Source organism: Hoplias malabaricus, chromosome 4 (genome assembly GCF_029633855.1).
Source record: "Hoplias malabaricus isolate fHopMal1 chromosome 4, fHopMal1.hap1, whole genome shotgun sequence".
NCBI classification, from domain to species: domain Eukaryota; kingdom Metazoa; phylum Chordata; class Actinopteri; order Characiformes; family Erythrinidae; genus Hoplias; species Hoplias malabaricus.
This window is the reverse complement of record NC_089803.1, coordinates 53,711,538-53,730,573: the sequence shown is the minus strand read 5'-3', so window position 1 is coordinate 53,730,573 and position 19,036 is coordinate 53,711,538. Positions and strand designations below refer to the sequence as shown.

The window sequence follows — 19,036 nt, the reverse complement described above, 5'->3', positions numbered from 1 at the left end:
CTGAAAATATAGTCTCAGACACAGACGGAGACAACTTCAAATGTAAAAAAAAAATATGAATAGTATTAATTATATAAGAATATTATCTCACTGTAATCTGTATTTCTGTGCATTAAATTTACCCACATTTAAACACACACCATATGTCCAAATGCTTGTGGACACCCCTATAACAGTCAAAGCACACATCTGTTTGATCTTTGTGGGCACAGGTGCTCAGTTGAACAAATTTTACAATTTCCACAGAAAAGCATGAAGTGAAATGGGCTGTTTGGGTGCAGACTCCAACTTGGTGTCAAACGTGGCCTACAATGGTATAAAGCTCCCTCAGGAAGGAGCTGTGGAGCACTGTAGAGCATTGTCTGGAGTGCTGGGGTGCCAGCACTGTACTGCAGCAGAGCAAGTATCCTAATAATGTGATGTTAAACTTAAACAAATCAAGGATGAAAACCATATTATCATTGATGACGCATCATAGGTTTAGGCGCGCTAGTGGGGCCCCATGTTTTACACATGGTGCCCCTTTTAGTTTTTCGCCCCTGCCCTTCAAACAGTCTGAGTCTGCAACTGACATAATACCCTTTCTTTCGGAACGATGATAAACAGGTGTCTACAAACTTTGGGCCATATAACGGACAAAGACAGCGCTCTAAAGGCTAAAATTTTCGAGGAAATGCCGCCCTCTTGTGGACAGTTAAAAACATGCACCCATTTATATTTGGTAGAGTAGACTCTCCAAAGCAGGTTTACTTTTCTTTATTATTTTGCTTGTGTTCTCTTCCGTTTATCGGGCTGCTATTAAGCTGGAATTGTTAAATACGTGACTTACGTGTCCAAACGTATACAGACGTGCCATTTAACACTTCACAAATCAATACAGACATTATGTTAAATGTTAAACACAGTGGTAATACCAACAGATGTAACACTGGATATGTAGCTGTGTGCTGACACAATAAATGCCACAGAACACAAGTAAAATTAATAAAATGGCACGCGTTGAAGCAGGCTCAGCTCAAAGACTCAGCTTGGCAGCTCAATGCCAAGCGTAGGCAAGTGCTGTCTGCCTCCTGTGAAGCAGTGATGGAACACAATTCAAAACATTTGTGATGAGCTGGGGTAGTTCCATAACTACAGTATCAGTTGACCTCATTGTTGTTTGCGGGGCTGAACGGCTTAAAAACAACACATTTGAACTATTTCCTGGAGAGCAGAGGCAGCCAGCTCTGCTCAATTGTAAAAGCACTTTGATTTCAGGAGGAACACTGGATGAACCGTTGTCTACACCTTCGCACTGTGAGGGGGGTTATAGAACAGTAGCGGGGCAGACAGGAGACATACTTTCACCTTCACCGCCCGCCCAGCGCTTCTTAGAAGGCGTAGGCAGTCTTTCCAGTAAAGGCAGGTGTTACCGTGCTTCAGTATTTGCATAAAATCCAGGAAGCTTACAGCGTATTTTTCTCTCACACAGTCCCCACCGCCATACCAACAAATAACAACGCCAACAAATCGATAATAATTGAAGCTTCATTAATAATTATTCGACCATGCCGCTACCATGACTTTTCTGTACTTGAAAGCGACGTTTTTCTTCGTTTTTCTGTCTGAAGTCTCCTGTCTGCGCGTTTTAAACGGCTCCTCTCTGAGCTGTGGTATTGAGGTGAGTAAGCTAAGCTAACCTGTACTTAAGGGAACTTCACTGAGGTAAAGTCGATGTCAAAATGTCGGTGAATTTTCCTGGAGTTGTGTTGTTTGAAATAAATTCAGTTTAAGTTTAATCTGAAAAGCTTATTTTTATATAAAATGTACCGAAACTGTTAACTATCTAATCAGGTCACTGTTAAAGTTTACTGTATATCTATATAGGGTTTTGTTAAAACGTTTCTACAGTTAGAAACCTAATGACAATAATGACTAGTATTATTTATATGTCGCATAAGTCTTAAAAAAAAACCCTCACTGTGAATAATTAATGAAATATAAGTTAAAAAATATGCTTTTATTATATTTATTGTTTGTGATTATTTAAAAAATATATTAATTCATGTGCAGCACATTTACACTTAGGCTATAAAGAGTGTTTCAACATGAACATCTTCTTGATCAGGGATTGAGTAAGATACAGGGTGCCCATTAGGAACAGGAGTCATTAACGTGTTAATATTATGCCATGTGAAAGCAAACTGGGTAAAAGAATACGATGAAATACAAAGGTTTAAAAGTACCATTCACTACATATTTGGAAATAGAACATCAAAACCTATAAACATATATTGTACACATTCCACATTATCGTATTATACATCATTTACAAAATATATTAGTAATCATTTAACCACAGTACGATGGGACGACAAATCGGACAGAACCTAATTTTAAGGAATAACATGCAATACATCATAACATCGCAGCTACATAATTTACATTGTTTGTCCCTCAGTAGGGCTTCAATAAACTGTTCTCCTGGTGAGAGGGGGGAAGAATTAAAAATAACATAAAAGAAAACAAGAGCTGGCACAAAATAGCTTCCTTTTATTCTTTTTTTCCCCCAGGAGGTGAATTGTACTGCTGAGATAAGTAAGTATCTTCTCTATGTGTTTTTTAAGTATCAGATTTAAAACACCCCAATATTAAAAGATAAAAGAGAAGCATGAGTGTAACAGAAGTAACTAGTTATATTGAAGGGTTCATTGCGTCCCTCAGATAAATGCTTCTATGAAGAATGGATGAAACAGCAGGACTACACTCCCACTGCCCCAGTGGATTTGAAGGTGCGCTGGGACATCCGGGAGGATGAAAATGGGGCTTTGGTGCCAGTAATTGTGGCCCAATGGAAAGTAATGGATGATGGTAAGTTTTTCTGTTTTCTGCTGTCATGATTTTCATTCACTTGACAATAAATGTATGTTTTACGCTTCTGAAAATATTCATTCCATGCAGGTATAATACATAGAGTATATACACTTATATAACATATTTTCACTTACAAATAACATGTAAATTGAAGATCATTACAAAATCTGAAGATCATTAATCTTGATTTTAAAAGAGAATTTGAGAGCACATTTTATGCTTCTTTCTTTCAGGGAGCATTCCATATTTGAAAGGTGCTGAACTTCAAGTGGCAAAAATAGGTATTGGAGAGCACTTGTGCATCCATTACACATTTCCTCAGAAGCTTCCGGGTATGAGGAATCCAAAGGGGGAGCAGGTGAAATACACAAGAAAATAACCTTGTCTTTGATGGTTTTTGGAATAAGATTCTCGTGTTAATGTCAGTCATGATGTCATTTCAGTGGGCTTTTTCTGTGGATCGAATGGTTGTTGATCCAGGATTCGAGTACTTTGTGTCTGTTGCCAGCCTCCCCAAGCCAAATTCAGGTTACACCAACTACAACATCAACAAAAGTATAGTTATCCCAGGTAAGTAAATGTCAAATAATATTTTACAAGATATTTTTACTTTGCCAAATCTTCCCGCATTCCAAACACCCCAAAACGCATTATAGATTTGGACAATAATGTTTATTTTGTAGTACTTATTATTGTTCATATTTGTAACCACAGAATGCCGTGACCCTACCATGAAGAAGACCAAAATCTGTATTGTAACAGGTGAGAGAAAATTTAATACACAAACTATACTTTCTATGAATAAAAGAAAAGTACCAGTCGAACACTTGATCCCTAAGTCAGTTTGTTTTGTTTTGTAATCTTAAAGTTAATTGAAATTGTAAATGAATGCACATTTCCCTTCTGCAACATTATATTTTATTTAGACGTGCATTTCAGATGTAACATATTTTTTCCTGGCTTTTGAGTGCACAGTAATGTCATCACAAAATATTTTTGTAATGATATATAAATATTTTTTTCAAATATAAATGTTTTTTATTTATATGTGAGCAAGTCTTTACAGTTTGATGGAACATATTGGTGAAATGATGTCCTCAAGGAAAATGATGGCTCTTTTGCTGAGTGTAAATGAGAACATATTTGATGCTTTTTTTTATTGTTCTAAAATGTGGAAAACAGCCAAAACAAGAAAACACTTTTGTGAATGGATGTTTTCAAAGTGGAAAGTTTTTGGCTGTTGCTATGTGTGGTTTCACAGCTGTAATTATAAATTAATTTCCATGCATTACCAGTGTCTTTTACATTTGATATTTTTCTCCTCGATTTGTCACAGGAGCATTTTGGCAGCCCAACATTACCATGGAGCACATAGGACCAACTCTGCTTGTTTCCTTTAAAACAGTGGAGCTTTCTAAACTCTACGCTGTCTTTGTGAAGTGTGGTGATGACAGACAAACAAAAAAGATTTTCAATGAGGTATTCACTTATTATTATTTATTTTTTTTACTGCATGTTAGTGTTAATGACACTAAATGACACACATTTGTTATATAAACGCTTACAAAAGCTTACTGAAATAGTGTAATTTGTAATAATAACTGCTTTGTCAGCTTTGATCTGAAGTTGGTGACATCGATTTTGATATTAGACTGTAATGGCTTTTTCTGTGAAACAAAATAGCATATTACAAACCACTTTTTTTTTAGACACAATGATTTTACCAAAACTAAATTAAATTTAGAGTATTAATGTCTAAAATGACCTGGTTACATTTATGTGAAAGCTAGTAACTTGCATAGACATCATAACTAAAAGCAGTAATGCATTATAATAATCATAATAGCACATTAAAGAAATATTATACAGTGTAAAACTAGAGTCTAAATGCTAAAGATGTATATTGTCTGTTACACAGAACAACAGGTCATTACTCAATGTTACATTTGACCTGGAAGCTTGGCCACGCACGTGCTGCAACTTCAATGTCTGGGTATGTTTCCATAAAAGTTAGTTCAAGACTAAGTGTTAGTTAAATATGGACTGTGTAACACTGATTAGACATATGTTGATATCAGAAGGCACATAATACACTTTATTTAATTAATTAATTTGTTTTTATTTAGATCCAGCCTTTTTTTGATATGTGTAGAAATGACTGTGTTCGGAAGAACAATGGCTTTTACATATGTCCAAGTATGTACCCTGCAATACTCTGAATTTCCTATAATAACATTCCAAATTGTGTATTATTTGTTTGTGATCTGTAAAATTGATTTTAATATTTATGAACAGAGCCAGATGTCCCACCAAAGCAATCTATGATTTGGATAATTTTTGCTGGAATCTTCCTTCTGTTCTGTGGTCTTCTTGTTTTTGCTGCTTGGATGCATTGCAAGAAGAGGGGTAAGCAGAGTTATTTTTAATTTTAAGCCCTGCATTTTATTCTGCCTGAGACATTAGTCACATTGACACTTGCATATTGGTTGGTGCAAGTCACAGCAAACTGAATTATATTATATATTATAGTTACATGATAAAGAAAGTAGAAATATGTGGTTGTGTGATTATTAATACACAACATGTAACATTCAAAGCTACAATAATATTTTTTTCATATTGCATGATGTATGATGTTACATCTGTGGTTTACTCTTAAATCCACAATTTAGAAAACAATTACATACAGATTTACAGTCTGCCATTAAAATCTGTAATAATCTGAGCTACTATTGACACATCATTGTCAATATCAGTGACAGAAATATATTTATTCAATATTGTATGTTGCTTCACAGATCCCAAACCTAAACCTAGAAATGAAAGTACATTTCAAGGAATTTTACCTCCTGAGCGTTCAGTGCTGATCCTCTACTCTAGAGACCACCCTAAATACACTGATATTGTGCTAAAGCTCTCTGCCTTCTTGAGGGCTAAATGTGGCATAGAAGTCTACCTGGACCTACTGGATACAACCACCATTGGAGTAATGGGCCGTCTGCCATGGACTGAACAGCAGAAACGTCACATAGAGCAGTCTTCTAACAAGGTGCTGGTCCTTTGCTCACCAGGAGTGCAAGCAAAGTGGGGAGCCATGTGTGGAGGACCCCGAATTTATCTCCGGGAGGACGTACGCTCACCAATGGGAGATATGCTTACCCTTGCTCTGCAGCTTTTCACAGTTGACATTCAGTGTCCTGCCTCCTATGGCAAATACTTGGTGGCATATTTTGAGGATATATGTGGGCTGCATGATGTACCATCCATGTTTGACTTGGCAGTCAAGTACAAACTTATGAAGCATTTTGAAGAGCTCTACTTCCGAATCCTGGATGTGGAGAAATATCAGCAAGGAAAGATCCACACCATCGATGGTCTTGGCATTGATGAGTACTTCAACTGCCCCTCAGGCAAGGCCTTGAGGGATGCAATAGAAGTCTTTCAAACTTATCAGTTGGAGAATCCAGACTGGTTTGAAAAAGAGTGCCTTGATGGTGAAGATGAAGAGCCGGCAGTAGAGAGCAGTCCTTTTCTTGATCAGTCCATCCAACCAATTTTTACATGTGAGCCTGTACTCAACATTGGACCCCCTGTCTTTGAGCATGGGGTTCAGATACACCAAAAAGACCAGGTTGAAAGTATATGGATTTCTGAAATACCTCATCTAAACATTGACTTTTCAGAAAAATCTGTGGTGGGTATCCAGCCAGTACAAGACCATGTATATTCCCTCTATCCATCTGTGGAACCACCACCTGGCATACAAACATCTGGTATATATCCATCTGTCTTAGATAGTCATTCCTGCCTGTTGGCCAAACCTGCATTACAGATGCCTTTACAGTTGAACAGCAATGAGGTTTTTACAATTGGAGGACTACCAGGCGATGACGGTCCTGTGGAAGATGATGCAGATGCCATCCAACAGCTGATGCAACTCCAGGTCTCTTTGGCATCCTTTCAGGTCCCAGCTCCTCCACCCTCAGTGGATGATTTCCATCAGCCAGAGGAGATGGAGGAGAATGAGATGGAAGAGCCTTCAGGAAAGAGACAATCTAGATGGTCCGATCAAGGGTATAGTTCCAGAGACTCTATTGTGAGGGAAGAACCTCAGCCCTCCTCTCTAACAGCTACAGCCAAGTTACAGCAAGTTCTCTACCTTAACAGTCCCATCTCATCTGGCTTTTGCACAGAGACAATGGAGAGCTGATGTTCTTGATTCACAGGACTCCTTTATGTGTGAGTGCCTCACACATGGCCAACCTAAGTGCCAGAAAAAGAAACTATGTATTTGCACAAATGTGTGCACTCACTCAACTACCAATACTACAGCAACCACAACTGTTGACAATTACAAAGTTAGGCTCAGTCGCCACTAAGAGCTGCAATTCCAGTTGCCCAAAGAGTAAAATATTTGGGAACTGGATTCTCTTCACATCCAGTTTATTTTGACTTTATTCCACTGCTCTCACTGTGAACAAAAAAGCTGCTCCATGGGACGGCTTAGGTCTCTAACCTTGGCTTTTTTGAAAAAAAAAAAGAATTTGTTGACTCTGGCTCATTGAAGAAGGAATGTTCATTAAAATCCAAATATGCATATCATCACTGACACAGGAAAATGGGATTGTGGTATGATAGCTTAGTTAAAAATAATCACAGAAATTCATTATTCATAGGTTTCCAAAACTGAAGTAAACTTTCATCTTTCCTAAAATCTTACATCTCTGAATGCAGGCTGTTGATTAGGACACATGTGACTCTAAGTTCTGTTTATTACCAAAAATGTATATAATACCAATTTCTTCAGTTCAGTCAGTTGTTAAATAAATTGTTAAACCTTTGGTGTGGACTGTGCTGAAATGCACAATCAAGACAAGAGTGCACTTCTCTGCAACGCCTCCAATTTTCTGTAGTGTGCACTTTTTTAATGTCCAAAGTACAACCGATAAAACAGACACACCAATTGAGATAGGAAGACATCATTAAATGTTTACAAGTCGACCACTTGCCCAGCAAGATTTCTTTGGGATGAAAAGAATGTTACAGTAATTTGTAGCAAAACAGGAATGCATTTTTGGAACATTTTAATGTTAACATACCTTACTCACATGGATATATAGATATCTATAAACTGTACATATTTATATTAAATATCATACACATTTGTTTTGGTTAGATGGGTACAGCACAATGTTTATTATGGACACATTTATAATCACAGGGAACATCCACATATAATTTACAGAATGATTATTTCTGTCCTATTGTTTGCATTTCTTGGTAAATAATGAATAATTATATAATTATATTAATACAAATGTGTACATAGGTTTACATTAATAAAGTATCCAGCACACTGGAGCTTGGAATGTAATACTGCAACAGTACATTCCTAATAAACTCAAAAGCAGCATTCTTTGGTTGTCATTGTTGTGTGCTTTCTATTGGAATTTACCATTGATATCTGAAAAAGAAATTATAAATATCTGCCCATTTCAGAATTAAAAGGGAAATCCATGTTCTTTTTCCAAAATATTACCATAATTCACTTGAGATGAGAACATAGTTATTTTTGATGTGGTTCGATGTTAAATGGTGCAATGTGGAGAAATGTACTAACTGATTTCTATTTAACTGTGGTGAAACGGGTCATAATACCAACACCACAAATATAGCAATTTAATTTACTACATATTTATTTACTCAATAATATAGAGAACTTGAATTCTGAGTTTTCATTTGTAGTGAAAAACCTGCCAATGTTTTTTTTTCTGGAAAATGTCTGGAGAACAACCTGCATTTACCTGTCCTCTGTAAATAACTTTTTAAAAAAAATCTCTTGTGAAAATCTTAAATCTTTTGTATAAACAATATAGGTATCAGGTATCAGGCAGTATAGGTATAACCGGCATAGATTTTAAAGCTTTTAAAGGCTACATCTGGTTCCCGTCACTGCCACCTTGTACAATTCTACTGTATAAATTCCTCATTTTGCATTTGGATTTAGTGATTTCATCATTTTGAAATTTTGAAAAATCAGTGGAAATCCCTTTTAAGATCAGACCCATTTTGTTATTTCTCTTTCTAAAAGAAACCAGGATTTTAATAGTGCAAAAAATGTCTCATACAAGCATAAAGTAAATAAATTATGACATTAAAAGCCCTTGTGGCAGAAAACATTTGAAAATGTATACACTGCAGAAACAAACAGCACTGATTGGCTTGAAAATTTCATACGGCCACAGTTAAACTGTAATACATTTGATTTAATTGGCATTTCAAACATGTTCATATTGCACGGAGAGGCACAAAAATCCCATTATGTTTAATGCACTTTCGGCCTGCATAATTAACCCACCCTCTCCTTCTGAAGTTGGAAAGTGTGAATGATGACAGAGTTGGATTGGACAGTTGCTTGTGATTGAGGTCTAGTTATCTGCCTTTCTGCCTTGACAATCAACCATGTTGTTACGATCCTGCCAAATCTGGTATCTCCAAAATGGAAGATACACCATACTTATGTTATCAAGACTTTATTGTTAATAAATTCTTAAGTTAATGTAACAAGAAGATCATTTTGGACTATCTATTGGTCATTTATCCAATGGTGAAAAGAAACAGAGCTACAAGATTTTGACTTGGCACCAGTAACCCAAAATTAGTTGGAAATGTTTTCAGATGTACTGAGATGGAACTTGCAGTCAGACAAGTTTTGAAAGCACCTGCCTATTGGATAAGGAAAATCTACGCACAACTGAAAGAGTTACAAAAGAAGGGGTTTTCCAGTCGAGCAAAATTTGCTTACATTTCTTTCCTTAGTCCTACTCTTGCTTCCTGTGACCGATGTGCTATGGTACAGCTTGAACCTTGACTTTTTATCTGAGCTCTGATCGAGACAAACATTTTTGCATGCACAGGCAGATGTACTACTACTTACATTCCTTGATCTGCTACATTGCACGCAAAGCTTTATAAGTACAGTGACCTAAATAGCCTTCATGTGGCTGAAACTGAATGATTAATGGTAAAGAGGAAGAAAACGTCTCATGTCTTGAAAAACAGGCAGTAAGATTGTGTAGAGAGAGGTAGCCTAGTTCTGGGTAGAGACCGATGAGATGCTACCGCTGTAATGAGGCCCCACCAAGGCCACTGTTAAAGGAGCATCGCTTCAAAAGGTGGATTACGTCTTTTCTCATAGGTAGCACTATATTCGCTGAATGTATTTGCAGTCATCACAAGCCCATATCATACACCTTAATGCATTTTTTTTATTCGCAAAGAGCCACCCTTCACTTTCCCTTCATAGCGGAAACAGCGTGAACAATACAGCACGGTCACTATCAGTAACATACAGCAATTCTAGCAGAGCACAATGTCTACTGATAAGTGCATCTTTAAAATTAAAGTCCACAGACAATGTGTCCACCAATCAACAACTGGGAAACATTATCCTCATGTTTAGTTAAAAAATGTCTGTCGATATCGATAGGCATGAAATGGAACACATTTCCAATATAGGTCTAAAAAATAAAGCACTAACTTTTCCAACAGGAATATCCCATTAATTCTGTTCACATCATTAATTAAAGTGCCTCACAATACAAGTGCAAAGAAAAAAAAACATATCACTAATGACCACTAATGTGGTTCACAACCACAGCGCTGAAAGAGAAATGGAAGGGGTGTTTTGGAGAGGGTGGTGTATAGTGATGGAGCTTGAAACAGAGCAGGAAATGTATGGGACAAACGTGTGGGGGTATGGGTGGGAACCTATAGGGTTTAGTGAATGGCAGTATGCCACAATTAACTAAGGAGGAGTAATGTCGTCTACTATTTGCGTGCTTTGTTTTTCGCTTTGCAAATAATCACTCATTCATGTTAACAATATGCACTGGCTGTGAAGTAAAGTAGCTGAATACAAACTACACGGCCAGAAGTTTATAGACAAGTACTCCTCCAACATTTCATAAATCAAGAGCATTTATTAGTAGTTGGCTCCCTTTGCTGCATTAACAGCTCTTTGATCAAGGCTTTATAAGATGATGGAACATTTGATTGCATTCAGGCTTAGAAGAGCATTAGTAAAATCAACTCCAGAGAAGTATTCACTGCCCTACTGTCCATCATACATCTTTGCATCATACATCCTGCCCAACACTTGGTACTGGACAAGATGGCTCTTGTGTGGCTGCTGCATTGGTCAATGTTTTTCTATAGCATTTATTCACTGAACGATCACTGGATTAGGAACAGTTACCTGGTTTCTACACTTGTCCAATATATCAGGAGCAATTTGAGGCAGGTTCTTGTCCCCATTTCACCCTGCTATTCAATGATTAAGACCACAAAAGCAGGTGTGATTTGGGTGTTGGATCATTCTCAACGCTTTGCAATGACACTGACGTGGTGGTAGTGTGTTAGTTGGTGTTGTGCTGGTAGGGATGGGCGATATCCACATTTTTAATACCGTCTCAAAATATCATCGCGGTATGTGGTATTGCCGCGGGGGAGGGGGGGGTGCTCTGTCGTGAGCACGAGTCGAGTGAATTTAGCTAAACACAGCCCGACAGTGCACACAGACACACATGCTGATGATAAAAACCCGTTTCTGAGAGAGTAAATATCAGCGACTGGTGTTGGAGGAACAGAAAAATAAACGAAATAAGACAGTGTACACTATTTAGAAGCACAGCTTTCGCTAGCAGGCACTTGTGGTGCAGCACACCACAGCAGATTTTTCAGCGGATTGAGGCTCTAAACACACATAATTAGAGGATAAAGCCATATACCTGTGAGTGATGGATTTTCTGAGTATTTTGTCTATTTACAGATTTCTTCCTCTCTCTTTTTTAATCTAAACTCGGCAGCATACTTATAACTGCGGTGGGCTACTGGGCTTGTGTTTTTCTCCACCCATTTTCAGACAGTGACACTGAGCGCCCACAACACCACTATGGAATGCCGTTGGGCTCAGAACATGTTGGATTCTCCTTATTAACACGTAGCGTATAATTTCGTGTTAACATGCAAAGATATTTAAATGTTAACGCGTTAAGTTTGTGTATTTGGATTTTTTCACCGAGGGGAATCATGATGTTCATGAATCATGATGCTTTAGTCACCTACTATAGTATTGTGTTAGTGCTGAAACAACATAATTCTTTAACCAAATAATGAAAAAATGTAAGCATGTCACGTTATCATGACTAAATTTTACATGTTAACGTGCTAAAATTTTAATTACGTGCAAAGTTGCATGTGTAAACATGTGTTGAGCCCATACACCCCCTCCCTGTGACTTTCTTAAGTCTCTTCCTTATCGTTATAAAGTAGGCCCAAGCCTACTGTGCTGGTATGTGTGGATCAGACACATGCAGGGCTGCTGGAGTCTCTGATGGACTGAGAATAGTCCACCAACCAAAAATAACCAGTCAAGAGTGTCCTGTGTGCGGCATCCTGTTTCAACTGATGAAGGATTAGAGGACGACCAACACAAACTGCCGCACAGAACTACCCTCTCTGACTTTACATCTACAAGGTGGATCAATAAGGTATGTGTGTCGTGTGAGTGGACTCCGTGTTTAAAAACATGAGCAGAAATTATGCAGAAAAAAGATGGACTGTGGATAGATTCAAGGTAGGTGTCCCTAATCCAGTGATCGTTCAGTGTACAAACAGTGTGTGCATAATTAAATGCCTTTGTCACTAATGGGTGCAATTTGAAGGTAAAGTTGCCCAGCATCTTAAATCTGTTAGAGGAGGTCTGTGTTATCTTTCTTTAAGATTCTACTGTCTGCCTGCATGTCTTTACACAACAGCACGCTATACATCAGTGAAAGGTCCTCTCACAGTTTCATAGCAACCACTTTTCTGAGATTTTTTTTAGCCTAATTACATGAACAAATCTGATCATAGATTAAAATTAAAATTAATAGCCTCATATTTTTCCATTTTGTCTCAATGCTAGGGAATTGTAATTGCCACCGTTGGTCATTTGCAAATGCTAGGGTCCTTGGGGTGGAATTGATAGTGGGATATGTCGAGCATGCGTTTGAATGCAGAAAAGAAAATGTAGAGCATATGCGTCACATTTTCATCAAGGTGTTTAAAGATGTCTTCTGTTGCCTGGATGCATTTCATGTAGCTTTGCTAATATCACATATGGTCACTGTCCAAATAAAAAAACACGTATTTTCACCTTTATCTTCCAATTTTTAGTTTACTACACCATTTAAACACAGCAGTTGTCCTTCCCATTGTGTGAATATTTAATGACGAATGAACCAATAGACATGCTCCAAAATGACTTGGAATTAACTATTTTTACATTGACGTCCACTGAAAATCCACTGAAATTCTTTGCTTCTACAAAGTTACTATTTGGAAAATACATGTTTACCTTTGGACAGCAATGATAATAAGGTTCAAAAGCATTTCAATATATCTTCTAGTATCATTTTTACATGCTGTTGTCCATCAAGCAATGATTGTTGTGTCTTCATATTTAAGATTTTAAATACTTGTCTTCAGAAAACTGACCCCCATACCCCAACAGAATGTACTCATCATTCCATAGCAACTGTGTTGTCTGTGATCCAGATTCAGCCTGATTGCTTGAAGCAATCTAATTTTAGATCAACTACAGTGCCTCATATTTTTCCATTTTCTCACAATGCTATTTAAATGCATTTGCCATTCTGCCATTGGTTAAGGCTGCCCTGGGTAGGGGGGGGGGGATTGGGCTGGCTACAGAGGGGCATGTATCAGACTTTAGCCCTGGTGAGCCAAAGCACTGCAGAAATAAGCATTCTAGTTACCCTGATTCAACACATTAGCTAATAAGCACAGCCTTCATGAGCTATGATCGAGGGGGGCATTTTTATAACAGTATGTTATTAGTGCACTTGGTGCAGATACTCTCTAGGGCCCAAAAGCTTGGGGACACCTGTTCGTTCAGCATTTGCTCTGAATTTAAGGTTATTAATGGGTAGATTGGCCCCCTTTGCTGCAGTAATGGCCTCCACTCCTCTGGGAAGACTTTGATTGCATTCAGTCACAAGAATATTTTCGAGGTCAGGTATTAATGCTGTTCCTATGCATACACTTGCATGCTAGGCTGGTTTTATATTCCTCCAGCCAATGCTTGGCATTGGGTAATTGGGTATCATGACCTTAAGCTCATGCGCAGCTGCTCCAGAGTGCATTTCAAGCTGTGCTTGTGAAGATGGGCATTTCTGTCCAAATTACATTTACCTTGCTAAAGCCACTGATCATAAGGAGTGTCCACAAATATTTGGACCTAAAGTGCATCATCACTCGAGGGGTGTGTCTGTCTGCTGTGCACATTCTTCTAAGAATTTCTCTTCTACTTCAAGGGTGCAGTATTCTTAAACTTAGTCCTAAAACAGACCAGTTGAATTTAAGGTGACTACGGAACGTATCCAACATGAATTTAAAATGTATCATATTTCATCTGTTCATAGTGGCATCCAATAAGTGCTCAGCTATGAATAAGGATAATAACTGGTTCAAAATGCCATGCAGCTAACAAAATATCTGGCAGCTGCATGAAGCTTCAGAAGCATTTGTTCTGGATTGCCCGATTGACCAGCAACACATGGCTGCCATTTTTATTTTTGCATAAAGCCAGACTAGCTCCACTTTTTTCGCTGTGCCATTTCTCAAGTTGCCACATATCTACATACCAGTCTGAGCATATTTTTTCACTACTCCCTTTAAAAAATGAATGGGAGCATTATATTCAATAACAGTGTTGTGCAGTGAGGCCAGATCCAGTGAACTCCTTGGCATTTAAAACCCACCTAGGTTTACATCTTGTCTCAACTGCATGTCATAGGTGTTTCACCATATTTAGACTATTCTAGATTTGGGAGACAAGACATGAGACTGAGAGCAGGGACAACGCTGCAGAGCTGTGACCCAGGAGGACATGAATTGGATGTCCCTTATGGAGGTGATATGGGACATGTAGGGGGATTATGGAAGATGGTGTGGTATGAAATTATGAACTGTGGGGCATAATGGGAGATGGGATGGGGGCGTGTCTGCTCATCACTGGCACCACTTGTGGTTTGGTTTTAGCACCTGGAGAAGATGTCGGAGAACGACGTCATCCGTAAGGCTTGATGTTCAGTGACGTCTGAAGACGCGGAGAGGAAGGACACCAGTCCAGTCTTGAGTCCTAGCCGCCTCTACGGCTGTGTGCTAACGGCGAGCGCGTTGACGTAACCGCGCGGGCCGACCACGTCGTTCTCAGAGACACAGCGCGAGACCCGAGGAGGGCCCGCCGCAGCTGCCTTGGCGTCGCGCGCGTTCGCGCACTGTTCCGTGAGCTCGATGCACGCGCAGGCGAGGAAGAAGACGTTCTTGAAGAGGAGGAGCGAGGCGCGTTCCTGGTAGCGCAGCACGAGCGCACCGCGGACCGCCAGCAGCGGTGCGTTGACCAGCACGACCGTCAGGAAGCGCGCGCACGCCAAGCAACGGCGGCGGGGGCGCGCGCGCGACGCCGTCAACTCGTAGAGCCACGCGACGGGCGCGGCCAGCGCCGACACGTGCGCCGCCACCGCCGCGTGCCGAAAGTAGAGTGCGCCGTCGTCGCTGTCCGAGTCCGGCAGGAGCTCGCCCCGCACGAGCGCGTCCACGAGCACCAAACTGTCCAGCACGTCCAAGCACGTGGTGTTGAAGCAGGCCAGCGAGTGGTGTCGCGCGGCGCCGTTTGAGTCCTCCGCCAGCGCGTTGATGAGACAGAAGAGCAGCGGAGCCGCAAGCAGCGACGTCAGCTCGAGGCCCGTTATGCCGAGCGGCGCGCGCTGCGCCACCCGTTCCACCAGCGACGTCTCGAGCACGAGCGCAAGCTTGGGCGCGCACGCGAGCACGTAAACCAGCCACGCCAGGTGCGCGAAGGCGAACTCGCCCACGCGGCCGCCGAACAGCGAGCCGCCCTCCGCGTGGCCGAAGCCGCAGGCTCGCTCCCGCTTGCTGCGGCTGTTCTTGGCGAAGAACGCGGCCCAGCCGCACAGCACCGCGACATCCGTGGCCACCCACGAGCACCAGTACAGGTCGCTGAAGGCGATGAGGTAGAAGTCGAGTGCGGCGCCCTGTGCGCACAGCACGGCGAAGCAGAGAAGCTTGTAGAGCGCGCTCCTCCGCCGCGAGCTGGGCACGAACAATCCGGCGCTGGACGGAGCCAGTTCGCCCGACGACGTCATCGTCAGAGAGGCGGCGGCGGACTTGGCGGCGGCGGCGGCTGTCGAGGCGGGAACCAACGGCTCTGTGCTGCGGAGGAACAGCTGCCCGTGCTCCGGCGCCGAGGACACGGGTGAGTCCGGGTACGCCGCCGCCGCTTCGGCTCGAGGACAGCTGGCCGCGGGAGCGTCGTCGACTTTAGCGATTTGCTGCGCGATCATTGTAGCCTCGCCTCGCGCCTTTTGTCTGCGGTCGCGCGCTCAAAGGAGGGAGGGGCGGGGCCGAGGAAGACCCCGTATGGAGTGAGGAATGGAGTGAGTGGGGGTGGAATCAAACACACTTAACAAATATACAGACTCAGAACGAAATAAAACAGGGTTAATTTATAAAAACAGTCCACTGGAACAGAGTGAAAAGAATAAATTGTAGAGAAGACAGAATTATTATATAATAATAAAGAAAATCAAACAAATAAAAAAATGTTTGTGGAGTATCACTGGAATGGACTGGAAGGGAAAATGAAAGACAAGGCAGGGATTGTGGCTAAAATGCTATTTTACATAATCCCTAAATCTTAATTTAAAGGAAGTGAGGGAAATAAATGAAAGACAGGGCAGAGCAACTGTGTGGGTCACTTTCCCATCTGTTACATTTAATTTAGCATATTAGGCCCACAACTTGTCCTTTGAATGCTGCCATTCCTTAATGATATGCAGCACACCGTGGGTCCCAGCATCAATAATTACAAGCTGACTAATTAATGATAGTGTTCCATTTTATTTTTAACATGTTGTTGTTCAGCCTCTTCTAGAAATGGCCTATGTGAATCTTTATCAGCGTCTCTTGTTTCAGGTCTCAGCATTACTCAGAAAGGAATTCCAGTTTTTGAGCACACCGTGCTGGGTCTGCACTACTTAAAGTCACTAATGATTGTTAGTAGTAAAGTTACTTACTGTTGCCTCAGGAGTTTGTATTGTATTAATCGTTGTATTAATGGATTTAATTAGATTATTAGATTGTATAATTAGATTCAGTTCTGTCTTTGGCCCTTTTTAATTTCATTGTATAAGTTATAATTCCTTTCAGGTGAGTCTTTTGGAAATATAGCCTAAAAAATATATTACCACTGTTGCGCAGATGATATTAAGTTTTATCTTTCACTGAAACCTGGTGATAACTCATTTCAGAATGTCTTCCATTGCCTCAGAGACATCAAAGGCTGGAAAACGTTGAGACATCATCACTGCCTCTTTAAAATTTCACATGCAGGTCAATGCAGTGATGATGCTTTCTCTAGCTGAGAGCTGTCACAAAACTGAAACTATGTCTTTTCATATAAGGATATGGAAACTGTGATTCATGATCTTATCACCTCATGTATTGACTATTGCGATTCCCTTTTCTTGAGACTTGAGTTGACCCTAAATAGCTAATAGTTGGTAATGCAGCGACTGTATGCTTTTGACTGGATAGAAGAAAGTATCTCTCCTGGTCTGACCTCCCTACACTCTTTGCCCGTGAGGTTTTAAAGGTTTTTTTTTTTCTAAATACCTTCATGGAATGGCTCTGAACTACATTTCTGACCTCATTTGCCCACTCTCAGAGTATAGAGATTCACAAATTGTCTGCTTTTAACTATACCTTGCTTTAGCATGAGATTGAAAACTGTTGAAGCATTTAGTGGGGACCCCCAAATTATGGAACCAGTTTATAAGGCCATCCCCTAGACATTTCTAAATCATGCCTGACCTGTTTTCTCAGGCAGTTTTGGGTTTTAGGATGTACATGTCTTGTCTTGTTGTCATAGTTTGTCTTCTAATATAAATTTTTTATTAAATTTTACAGCACTTTGGTCAATTGTATTAAATGTGCTATATAAAAAGGTGACTTTTGAAGACAGTTTTTAAAGGCATGTATTTTAGTATTTATTAATTTGTTGGTGGGGGAAAAAAATAATATATTATCCTTCTACTGGATTTTTTAATGGACCGTATCCATTTTTTCTTTTGTGAAAACATTAAAAAGGGCGTATGGAAAATTCTTTTGTGAGGAAAATATATACAGAACCCTGCTGTTCCCCTCAAAAGAAATGATGAATGTGAATAACAACAACAAAACATAGTGTGGGGAAGAGATATTAACTGCATGGCAATAACAACTAATAAGGTATGAATATGTAAAATTTGAATCTCTCTTTCCCATGCGTCATTTTATTTTATTAATTGTTTATTGAGCAAGGGTACAAATCGCCACATAGACACTACAGATATATCATGTCTCCACATATTTGGTTTTTGGAAAAATGGGAAAATACATAAGAGAAACTTATGTCACTATAAAAAAATGGGTGGGGTCATTGCTTGTTTTGTTACATGCTCAGTACATTTACCTCCTAATCCAAAGACCGATGTCATGGAGACCAATGTTTACTTATTATGGAAAATTATTAAAGGAACATCACATAATATTGTTAAGTTAATTACAGCTTCCAACATCATTGTGATGCTTCACTAACCTGTAATAATGAGAATAAAGCTTCAGTCCTTGCTAATCTGGGCTCAGCACTGCAGAAACTAGCTCTATGTAACTCCTAGAGTAGGGTAGAATGCACCAGGAGCAAAAATCTCAAATCTTACAGTGATTATGGATAAGGAGATACATGATCTATTCCATAGAGCAGAAGCTGGCCTAACTTCGGACCCTGTGTCTGCAATTGGTTCAGAGAGTTTCTTGCAGCCAATGATTTAGAATGCATCATAACTCATTTGCATAAAGTTGAGAAAATCAACATTTGTCGCTTGCCGCTGAATCACGGCAACAAACCGTGTTCTTCCGAAAGAAACGACTGGACGCTTGTCGCATTGTCGCCTGCTACTGTGAACTGGGGGTAAGGGCTAGAAACAATGGGCTGTGGAGCAGTGGAATTCAGCTACTTGAAGGGGCAGCAATTGCTGACATTGCTAGAATGCTTTGGAGC

General features: G+C 40.0%; 2 protein-coding genes across 2 annotated transcripts; one reads left to right on the top strand and one right to left on the bottom strand.

The window, feature by feature from the left end:
- The first annotated feature begins 1,198 nt into the window (after positions 1–1,198).
- Positions 1,199–8,732, top strand: il17ra1a (interleukin 17 receptor A1a). The gene is made up of 11 exons (XM_066667475.1): positions 1,199–1,660; positions 2,553–2,577; positions 2,704–2,850; positions 3,087–3,211; positions 3,297–3,423; positions 3,568–3,615; positions 4,190–4,332; positions 4,772–4,846; positions 4,980–5,049; positions 5,149–5,259; positions 5,652–8,732. The coding sequence occupies exons 1-11, from the start codon at positions 1,559–1,561 to the stop codon at positions 7,061–7,063; spliced, it is 2,385 nt and encodes a 794-aa protein (XP_066523572.1). The 5' UTR covers positions 1,199–1,558; the 3' UTR covers positions 7,064–8,732.
- Positions 8,733–8,746: 14 nt separating this feature from the next.
- Positions 8,747–16,280, bottom strand: tmem121b (transmembrane protein 121B). The gene has a single exon (XM_066668865.1). The coding sequence runs from the start codon at positions 16,278–16,280 to the stop codon at positions 15,066–15,068; it is 1,215 nt and encodes a 404-aa protein (XP_066524962.1). The 3' UTR covers positions 8,747–15,065.
- Between the last annotated feature and the right edge of the window lie 2,756 nt (positions 16,281–19,036).

What these genes read in the sequence shown, in the direction of transcription:
- tmem121b (XM_066668865.1), bottom strand. Translation starts at nt 16,280, where the DNA reads ATGATCGCGCAGCAAATCGCTAAAGTCGACGACGCTCCCGCGGCCAGC.
- il17ra1a (XM_066667475.1), top strand. Translation starts at nt 1,559, where the DNA reads ATGACTTTTCTGTACTTGAAAGCGACGTTTTTCTTCGTTTTTCTGTCT. An exon ending in GGAATCCAAAGGGGGAGCAG is followed by an intron (nt 3,212 to 3,296) that starts GTGAAATACACA and finishes ATGTCATTTCAG; the next exon opens with TGGGCTTTTTCTGTGGATCG. An exon ending in CAAAATCTGTATTGTAACAG is followed by an intron (nt 3,616 to 4,189) that starts GTGAGAGAAAAT and finishes GATTTGTCACAG; the next exon opens with GAGCATTTTGGCAGCCCAAC.